Source organism: Merops nubicus, unplaced genomic scaffold, assembly GCF_000691845.1.
Source record: "Merops nubicus isolate BGI_N331 unplaced genomic scaffold, ASM69184v1 scaffold14554, whole genome shotgun sequence".
Lineage (NCBI taxonomy): Eukaryota > Metazoa > Chordata > Aves > Coraciiformes > Meropidae > Merops > Merops nubicus.
This window is the reverse complement of record NW_008606456.1, coordinates 49,633-59,930: the sequence shown is the minus strand read 5'-3', so window position 1 is coordinate 59,930 and position 10,298 is coordinate 49,633. Positions and strand designations below refer to the sequence as shown.

At 44.9% G+C, this 10,298-nt stretch overlaps 1 protein-coding gene across 1 annotated transcript; it reads left to right on the top strand.

The window, feature by feature from the left end:
• Window positions 1-3,218: 3,218 nt before the first annotated feature.
• On the top strand, window positions 3,219-10,028 carry WISP1 (WNT1 inducible signaling pathway protein 1). The gene is made up of 4 exons (XM_008939656.1): window positions 3,219-3,497; window positions 7,037-7,294; window positions 8,956-9,149; window positions 9,659-10,028. The coding sequence occupies exons 1-4, from the start codon at window positions 3,242-3,244 to the stop codon at window positions 9,956-9,958; spliced, it is 1,008 nt and encodes a 335-aa protein (XP_008937904.1). The 5' UTR covers window positions 3,219-3,241; the 3' UTR covers window positions 9,959-10,028.
• Window positions 10,029-10,298: the final 270 nt, after the last annotated feature.

Below are 10,298 nucleotides of genomic sequence, written 5' to 3'. Positions count from 1 at the left end.
TTCCCTACAAAGCCTTGGCTTGAGACATTTTCTTCATGGAGAGGTGGAAAGTTTTTTGTCTGAGACACCTAAAACTAAAAAAGACAAAACACTGGGGAATATATAGTACAGTAGAAGCTAGCCAGAAGTGGATGGAATTGCCTTAGCAATTTCTAGACCTTGACTTTCCCTGTTAGAACTTTGTAGGGTTACACACTTATTCTTCGTAACCCTCATACCTTGTCACCAGAAAGAACTTCTCCACCTCACCTGTTGAAGCAGGGTCATGTTCTGGCTGCTGTTAATAGCCTGTAAATAGCCCCGTTTGTTTCTGTGCCTGAGCTACTGTGCCCTGCTTGAGCCTCATGTGCAGCTCAGGTTTTCTGTGCAGTGATACCAGCAGGAAAGGCACATCTTTACTTTCTCACTGGGCTGGTTTGCATCCTTCCTGCACCACAAGCATGGCTAGTGTTAAATATCATTCAGAATTTGTTCTGCAGTGACTGGAGAGTGCAGAAGGCAATGAACCTCTGCCCTCTGTGGGTTTTGCTATGAGCTAAGGTACCCCAGCAATTCATTATCTCAGGACTGGTGACCTGAATGTATTTACTGGAGTGGCATCACTGCATTATATGAAATCCCTCTTCTACCTTGATTTACCTTCATCAGATTTTTTATCTCATTAATCAGAATTTGTATTAACTTGGAGGTTTTTGGTTTGGTTTGGTTTGGTTTTTTTTTTCCCTTTTTTGACAAAGATAATTGGCAGTATCTCTGGTGAGACCCCACCTGGAGCACTGCATCCAGTTCTGGAGCCCCCAGTACAAGAGGGACGTGGACCTGCTGGAGCGTATCCAGAGAAGGGCCACCAGAATGATCCAAGGGCTGGAGCAGCTCTGCTGTGAGGACAGACTGAGAGAGTTGGGGCTGTTCAGTCTGGAGAAGCGAAGGCTCCGAGGTGACCTTATTGTGGCCTTCCAGTATCTTAGGGGGGCCTACAAGAAAGCTGGGGAGGGACTTTTTAGGATATCGGGTAACGACAGGACTAGAGGGAATGGGGCAGTGACTGGAGAGTGCAGAAGGCAATGAACCTCTGCCCTCTGTGGGTTTTGCTATGAGCTAAGGTACCCCAGCAATTCATTATCTCAGGACTGGTGACCTGAATGTATTTACTGGAGTAGCATCACTGCATTATATGAAATCCCTCTACCTTCATCAGATTTTTTATCTCATTAATCAGAATTTGTATTAACTTGGAGGTTTTTGTTTTGTTTTGTTTTGTTTTGTTTTGTTTTTCCCTTTTTTGACAAAGATAATTGGCAGTATCTCTGGTGAGACCCCACCTGGAGTACTGCATCCAGTTCTGGAGCCCCCATTACAAGAGGGACATGGACCTGCTGGAGCGTGTCCAGAGAAGGGCCACGAGAATGATCCGAGGGCTGGAGCAGCTCTGCTGTGAGGACAGACTGAGAGAGTTGGGGCTGTTCAGTCTGGAGAAGCGAAGGCTCCGAGGTGACCTTATTGTGGCCTTCCAGTATCTTAGGGGGGCCTACAAGAAAGCTGGGGAGGGCCTTTTTAGGATATCGGGTAACGACAGGACTAGAGGGAATGGGGCAAAGCTGGAAGTGGGCAGATTCAGGCTGGACGTGAGGAAGAAGTTCTTCACCATGAGAGTGGTGAGACCCTGGACTGGGTTGCCCAGGGAGGTGGTTGAGGCCCCATCCCTGGGGGTCTTTAAGGCCAGGCTGGATGAGGCTCTGGGCAGCCTGATCTAGTGGGAGGTGTCCCTGCTCATGGCAGAGGGGTTGGAACTGGGTGATCCTTGTGGTCCCTTCCAACCCTGACAGATTCTGATCTGTTTTAGCAGAGGACTTTAGAGCCCTATTGGCTCAATGGTTGGACTTGATGATCTTAAAGGTCTCTTCCAAACTAAAGGTTTCTATGATTCCCACAGAAGTTTTCTTTCCTTGCCCACCATGCTAGCAACTATTTCTGCATGGCTACTGGAAGAAATACTAAGATTATGAAGCTTCACTTTCACTCATCCAACTTACAGGTCCCAAAGTGACTCCATGTACAAAAAAAGGCATGTGCCAAAAAGCATAGGTGTAAAGTCACTGCAGAAGTATCCCAGTTGTTTGAATGTGTGGGCCAGGGCAACTACAGTGGGAACATCATGGGATTTGCAGTGTGAGACCTGAAAGAGCCCATCACAGACAGATCTAAGAGACTCATGACTCCCTTAGAATTCACACAGTGCCTTTTTGCTGAATGTGGTCATTTGGACACTATGAGGGATGGATAAAGGTGGTTGTTAGAGTGATTAGAGGAAATACATGACACTTCTTTTTTTAAAAATTATTATTTTTAATTCTTTTTAATGTTACAGCAATAGTGTAGCCTCATTGCTTAGGACTGGGAGCTTCTTAGCGAGCTGACCTGCTTGTGTATTGTGTTCTAGAAGTGGAGATGAGCAAATCATTTTTCAAACAGAGGTTGATGAATTTGTGCATCACAATGTTCACAGCCAGTTAGCCAGAGCTTTGTTTCAGAGATTATATTTTCTCTTCTCTAACCTCATCTCTATCCAAGTCAAAGGGCTGGATGTTGTACGGTAGCAGTTGTTATGGCATTAGTGGTGTTGCAAGAAGACAGGACAATCGGCAAGACAATCTCAACAGGTCCATGATGGAATACCAGCCCTGTGGGTTTCAGACCATCCTCACAATGGAGAGGTTCTTTACGGGGTGTCTGTGAGGATGGTGGGCCCACAGGTCTGCTCACCATGCCCTTGTACATTTATGGGATCTTGTGTTTTGGTTGCAAGATTCACACAAATATGAATAAGCCTGAGGAATATGAGGCCAAACAGGGCCATATATACTTTCACACTGCAAAACAGCCGCCTTTATCTTGCTCAGTGACCTGAAGGTTAGCAAATGCTGCACAAAGAAGCCTTTGCATAGCCAAGAGGCCCTAGAGCCATGTCTCAACCAACAGGGACCACAGCTATGGAGTAGCACAACCTTCTGCCAGAGCAAAACACCACAGGGTGAAGCAGACTGGACACACCACACCTTCCTTCATGTATCAGAGGGCTTTTGACAAGCCCCTACATGGAGAGAGACCTCTGTTTAGAGAGGAGATGTCTAGAAAAGGCTGAGCACCAGCAGGCCAGGGCTGTGCAGTTTGGATACAAGTTTGGGACGCTTTCCCAGCTGTGTTTCTTTGTCTGTAGGCCATTGCCCAAGCCTCCACCACCATGCCGCCCACCCTCCCTGCCACGACAGAGACCTACACGCGGACTCAGTACTGCAAGTGGCCGTGCGAGTGCCCCACGTCCCCGCCTCGGTGCCCGCTGGGCGTCAGCCTGGTCACAGACGGCTGCGACTGCTGCAAGACGTGTGCCAAGCAGCGCGGAGAGACCTGCACTGAGGCCGACACCTGTGACTTCCACAGGGGCCTGTACTGTGACTACAGTGGAGACAGACCTAGGTACGAAATAGGAGTATGTGCACGTAAGTGACGTACATATATTTTTGACTTAGATATACATGGGCAGGTCCCCTCAATTGAGCAATGGTTGAGATTCATCTCATTAGATACCTGGCTGTATGGTCATCAGCTCCTCCATCCATCAACTTCTGTTTCCTTATAGCTGTTTGCATCCTCAGGACAGTTGGCTGGATGAGAAATGGCATCTGGGTTCTTGGTCTTTGAGTTGGCTGCAGACAAGAGCAAGGAGCAGTCATCATTTGAAGGTCTTTCAGATTTGCAAGTTGATGATTCTGTATTCCCCCTAAGAGGAGGAGGTTCTGTAGTGGGGTGAGGATGAAGGAAGGGTACATATGCAGAGGGCTTTAAAGGCAAGCAATATGGTTGTCTACATGAAACCATGACATTAAGGTGATGGTTTTGGCTTATTCTCAATAGTGGATCCCTAGGAGGGACAACATGTTCTATCCTCTCAAGAGGCTCAGGGATGAATTATCTCCTAGCAAAGTTTCTCAGTGACAAATTGAGGTCTGAGACTTAATCTTACAATGGTTTCAGTCACGCTGGCTGCCATGAAGCAAAACGATTTCTTCCTGCCTGTCATAACAAACACTTGCTGGGGTAATATAAGAGACTGGAATGTTTTTATTCAGAAAGAGGAAAAAGAAATGAGATAGTGTTTTGTGTGTCAGGGATATGTTCACTTGTTCGAAGATCCTGAACGTGAGGGGAATCTGATCCACTTATAAATGACTGAAAATCATTACTCTGGGAATGATTACAAGGGAAAGGAATTATGAGTACATCCACACAGATCGCTGATCAGAAAGGATGCTGACTATTTAACAAGCTATTAGAAGATATTGGTTGTGGCTTTAGATTTATAAACAGGAAAAAGCTATTTAGAGGGAGGGTCTTCTAAGGAGGAATATAACCATAAATATGGTACGAGTAGGAAATGTAAAGGTGGAAGGAAACCTGGAGGAGAGCTGATTGTGAGATGGATAGATAGAATAACTCACCCACAGGAAGGAGAAAAGATTGCAAATAGTGTGCTTCAATAAACTTAGAAAATCAGTGGAATTTCAAAAGGGGCAAGTCTGAGGAGTAAAGAGATCCAAGGGAACTGGCAGTTCCTCACAGAAATGATAATAGGTATTGCTGTTCCTCAGAAGAAGGAGGAGAGGAAGCATAGTAAGAAATGAACTTGGCTTTGCATTACATCAGACACTAAAAAAAATCATGCAAAAAGTATAGTCTAACCAGATTTTGTAGGATATGAGCAAAATAACAAGAGAAGGTATGTGCAAGGAGCTTTAAACTTAAACAGTGATTTTCAAGATTAGGAAAGATCCAGGGTTAAGAGGATATGAGATCATTCAAACATATTGTCTGGAGTGTGTGTGGAGCGTTCATGGGAGCTCTGTAAGAACAGGTTAGACAAACATCTGTCAGGAATGACATTGTTAGAGCTGGCCCTGCTTTGGGAGAGGAAAACAAGCTGGATGTTGTCTCAAAGCTGCCTCAGCCTTCCTGGGCCTCTTTAAAGACCTTCACATTGCTTCATATTTATTTATTTAAATGCCTGCTTTCTTAGCTGGATATTTTTGGGGTTTTCAGTCCTCCCATACATCACAGGCATTCAGTATGCATGTGGAAATAGCACTGTGGTGTAGGAAGACTGGTCCCCATCTTTTGCAGTGAGATCCGGAAGGATTCCAAATCAATAGTAAGTGAAGTGGCTTTTCTCTGGCTGCTATAGAAAGCTGTGGTCTTCTCCTTGCTTTCAGCATCCAAATACACACAAAAGGATCTGCTGACATGTTCTGCTTCACTCTGGGTACATCAGCTACTGCCCTGACCACAGGGTGAGTTAAGGAAAAAGCAAGTGTCCTGTGCTGGGTTTTGGGAGTCCCCTGCTGCTGTGAGGAATTTGCTTTGCAGCTGGATGCCAAAAGCTAGGTCTAGAGAATTCTGTGTATGCAGGACTTCAGAAACAATATAATTTATGGAAAATAAAGATCCTGAAAGTGCTAAGAATTGGTGTTGGGAAGGTGAAATTATTTCAGGCAGTTATCTGGGCTGGCATGCTGAGGTGTGTCTCAGGATCTGGTTACTTGGACACCAGATAGGAGCCTGCTGGGAGTCACTACAGCTCTCCTTTTGCTGATGCCTTTTGTCCACACCAAAGCTGAGATAGCAGGGTGCTGAGCAGGTGCCCAGGTGGAGAGGCTGGCGGTGTGCACATGGCATCAGGAACAGGCATGAGGTCCCAAACTGCCTGATTAAAATGAAGACTCAGCAAGGTTCTCCATGAAGGCTCTCAACAGTCCCTTGGTCTATGTTTGAGGCTGTTCTCATGATGAAACTCTTGATGTGTGAGACCTGCAGGAGGCTGAGTTAACACAGTCCAGGAGGGATATGCTGGTAGCAAAACAAGAGGAAGTACAACGTTTTCTAGAACTGTCATAATCCATGTGCACACCTAGAAGTTTAACTGGATTCTCATCTCTGGCTCCAGCACTGAGTTTCGTGCCTCCAATACAAAGGCAGAAGCATTATCAAAATCAGAGCTGAGCACGAACTGGAAATCTGGATCTGTGCTTCAAATTCCAACAGCTCTCATTTTTGTGCAGAAGAAGGAATTTGTGTTTGATGTTTTCATTTAGCCTGTTCTAAAAATAGGAAGCCTTTGCAGAGTTTTAATCCAGCGTTCAATTTGTGTTGGTCCTGAAGCAGCCACAATCCAACTCCATGTCTGACCAGACTTAAAACTGAAGCCACCTCATTGGTGTGTGCACACTGCCTCCGTGTGACCAAACAAAAACCTGACACTTGCATTTTCCATCAGAAGATTTCTGCCACTGGTTCCAAACTTTTTAAAACAAAAAAGTTGCTCTTTCTGAATCAGTGGGATTCCTGTTCATGGGCAATCAAAAAGCTTGGGTTTTGGTGATTTTGTTTAAAGATATACATCAAATACTAATGTGGCGCTTCATTTTTCAAGAAAACTGTTCTGTAATAAATGGGGTGGGATCTAGTTGCCTAAAAATAGGAATCCTGTGCCATTTTAGGTGCTTCTTTGCTACCTTGGCTGCCCTCCCCCTTCTGCATCAGGCAGGTACCAGTGCATAGAAGAGCTGTGCATATTTGCAAGTCCATGTAGTCCTCTCATATGCCCCTGAAAACCTTAAATTTCACTCAGTATCTGTTTTAATTACTTTGATTGCTCATACTGCAAATAACTTTTACCAGCATGCCATGAAACTATTTTTTAAATGAGCATTTGTGGATAAAACTTGTTTTATTTTCTAACTTCTTTTTTTCCATAAAGCGTTAAAAGAATTTTTTTTCTGTGATTCAGAATGAAAACATTTTCCTAGATGGTGTGACCACATTTGGCTCAGCATCATGCTGACCACATCACCCCTCAGCACTGCCATGTCTCCTCATTGGTTCCTTTAGCCCTGGGAGCAGCTTGGTAAAGAAACACATCAGCACTGTTGCCCACATTATTTTAATGATTCCCTGTGTGTCTTTCTCTCTTTTTCTTTCCTTTCAGAGATTGTTGGTGTGGGATGTGTCCTCAATGGAGTCAGGTATAACAATGGGGACACATTTCAGCCCAATTGCAAATACAATTGCACATGCATTAATGGAGCTGTGGGCTGTATTCCCATGTGCACAAACTCACGTCCTCCCCTTGTCTGGTGCCCAAACCCAAAGCTGATTAAGATGGCAGGGAAGTGTTGTGAGCAGTGGATTTGTGATGACTCCAAAAAAATCAGGAAGACGTCTCCACGCCACATCTCCTCTGCAGGTATGGTGGGAGCGAGGTAGACCTCTGCTTTGCCATCGGGCAACTGAAGCCAGAGTCTACAATGAAAGTATCAGCTTGTCCTGCCAGACCTGCCAGGCATCTGGGCTTTGTGTGAGCAAGGCACAGGGACTATACAAAACCTTTGAAGTTCATATCTGCTGGCACTTTGAAGATGTCACAAGTCCCTTTTTTTTTTTTTTTCCCCAGTCTAAGCCTTCTGGAGAACAGAATAGGCTCAGTTTAATTTGAAACTGAGGCTTTCTGTTTGAGTTACATTGCTTTAGTGGTATGATTTTGAAGCTCTTATACCTCAGTAATCTCAAACTTCCATAACACCTTGAGAACAGTTATTGTGGTGGACGTTTCACTGCCAGTTGGGCTAGATTTGTGTTAGTATTGCTTCTTAGCAAGTCTGGACTGAAGACTATTGAACTACATATTTTATGTATCACATAATTTACCTTCTTTCCTCACACTCACATTCATAGGATCATGTAGCCCACTTCAGAGAGGTGGTACCATTTACCTCAAACATGGTCCTAAATCCTTAGATGGGCTTATGTGGCCATATATCTTAAATTTATCCTTGTAACACCCTGTGATGCAATGTAGTGTCATTGGCCACATTAGTTCCATATTTTGGACTAGCAGGAAGGAGACAAAGAATGTCTGTTGAAAACCAGAATTTTGGTTCCTTGATGGTAAGGTTTTTTTCCCCAATCCTTGGTCTGTAATTTTGTTGCACAAAACAAAGCCTCAGTCTCCATTTTGTGGGTTAAAACCACCACAGTTTATCCCTCACTTCTGTCTCTAAGAGCTTTGAACTGTGAGGTAGGTCCAAATTCAAAATATCTGCTACTGAAATTGGTCTTATGACTTCATTCCCTGTGTTCCGAAATGGGCATAACAGAACTTTCCCTGCCTGGATTTTTGTCTTATAAATAGAAGCCTTACAGAAGTTAGACTAACATTTATTACATTTAATGTAATAATATAATCATAAATAAAATAGTGAGCAAAGTTAACTCAGCAGAGCTTCTATCAGAGTTTTGCCTTTGAGCTGTACCTTGAGTTGAGACCAGCGGGGGCTTTGGCTGAGGCTTTGAAGGAACCTGGAGTTGCCAACTGCTTTCAAAACAGAGCCCATCCTTCAAGTGGCTGCCGAGCTCCCTGAGAACTATTCAAGCTGCTTTTCCTCCCAGTGAAAGTCTGTGGCTGCTTCCCAAACCTTTCAGCCATCCAGCAAAGACTGTCGACCACTTTCTGCTACAGGGAATCAACTGAATGGGCTCAGGAATAAACCTTCATGATGAGATCAGATCTCATCCTTTTTCTGCACCGGCTGGTGCAGGCTTCTGTAATTAAGTGTTTGCATTGTGGCAGCACCTGGGGGTCCCAGACAAGGACCCCCTTGTGTGAGGCTGTGAAGGGAAATAAAGAAATGAGCCCTGGCCCCAACCTCTCACAGCACTGGAGGGGCTGACACAAGTAGGTCAGCGGCAAAGGGTGTGGGATGAGGAGCTTCACAGGAATGCTGAGACACTTCACTGTGATTTAATTATTTGGGTTAGTGGCCTGAATGTGTAATGAGCTGGGGAGAGGGTGTTTAATATGGAAAGCTGCCCTGGCTGAATAACGTGGGGTTAATCTGGTCTCTGCAGCGTATGAGGGAGAGGATGAAGCCTGGCAGAAGAACTGCATCGTTCACACCTCACCCTGGAGTCCCTGCTCAAAGACCTGTGGGCTGGGCATCTCCACCAGGATCTCCAACGACAACGACCAGTGCCGGCTCCTGAAGGAAAGCCGCCTGTGCTCCATGCGGCCCTGCGAGGTGGACATCACCAAGCACATTAAGGTGGGGACGGCTCCTCCGTGCACCCCTTGAGCTCCGCCTGGACACGGGCCTAGCCTTTGTTTGGCAGCATTCAGGCCTCTGAAGGCTGCACTTCTACATGTTTTGTTGTGCTGCAAAGAGGTCAAAAATGTGTCCTCCCTGTGTTTCCACAGGCTGGTATGACAACCTTTCCCTGAGAGCTTTAGTTCCAGCCATATGTCCTTGCAAGGAAAGGCAAGCCAAGTCAGCTGTGCTCACTGCTGGTTTGGACAGACCTGTGACCCAGCTAGCAGAAAAGTGATGGTGCACAACTGGTCACGGCCATGAACTGTATTTTAAAAGTATCCTACTTGAAGCTTTTGGATTCCTATGTCTAAAGGTGTAAATCTGGCAAGCCCTCTACATCAGGGCTGTAAAATTCTTCTTAATATCTTCAAAACCCTCTAAATATCAGGAAGGTGGTTTGTATGACCTACCTGTGTCAGCAGTCAACATTAACCTGTCTCTTTTTCTGTTCTTCTCTGACTTAGCCTGGGAAGAAGTGCTTGGCTGTCTACAGGGCCAATGAACCAATGAACTACACCATCTCAGGATGTGTGAGCAAAAGTTCATATCGACCCAAATATTGTGGTGTCTGCACAGACAACAGGTGCTGCACACCCTACAAGTCCAAGACTATTGAAGTGAGGTTTCAGTGCCCAGATGGAACTGAGTTTTCCTGGAAAATCTTGTGGATCAACGCTTGTTTTTGCAACCTGAACTGCAAGAACCCCAATGACATCTTTGCTGACTTGGCTCATTACCACGATTACTCTGAAATTGCTAATTAGATTGGCTGAATGCTGGAATTGACCCATTGCTCTGATTTTACAGAGGTTTTTAAAATAAAAGGAGAATCTTTATCCCTTCTCAATGTATAATTATTTTTTTTCCCTCAGTTAGGATGTTAAATCTCCTTGTTTTGCCACAATGTTTTTGGATATTCCTTGTACAAACAGGATTTTCAAGTCTAACAGACCTCCATCTATTAATGGCAGCTAGACACTCCTCTATGCACAGATTGTGGGACTTAAATGACTGTCCTGTTGGCACTGTCATTTATTAGCCCAGCAGCTAAATTGGCCAAAGGAAAGAATAGTGCCCCAGGATGACAGCAAAAGCATGGTTGTT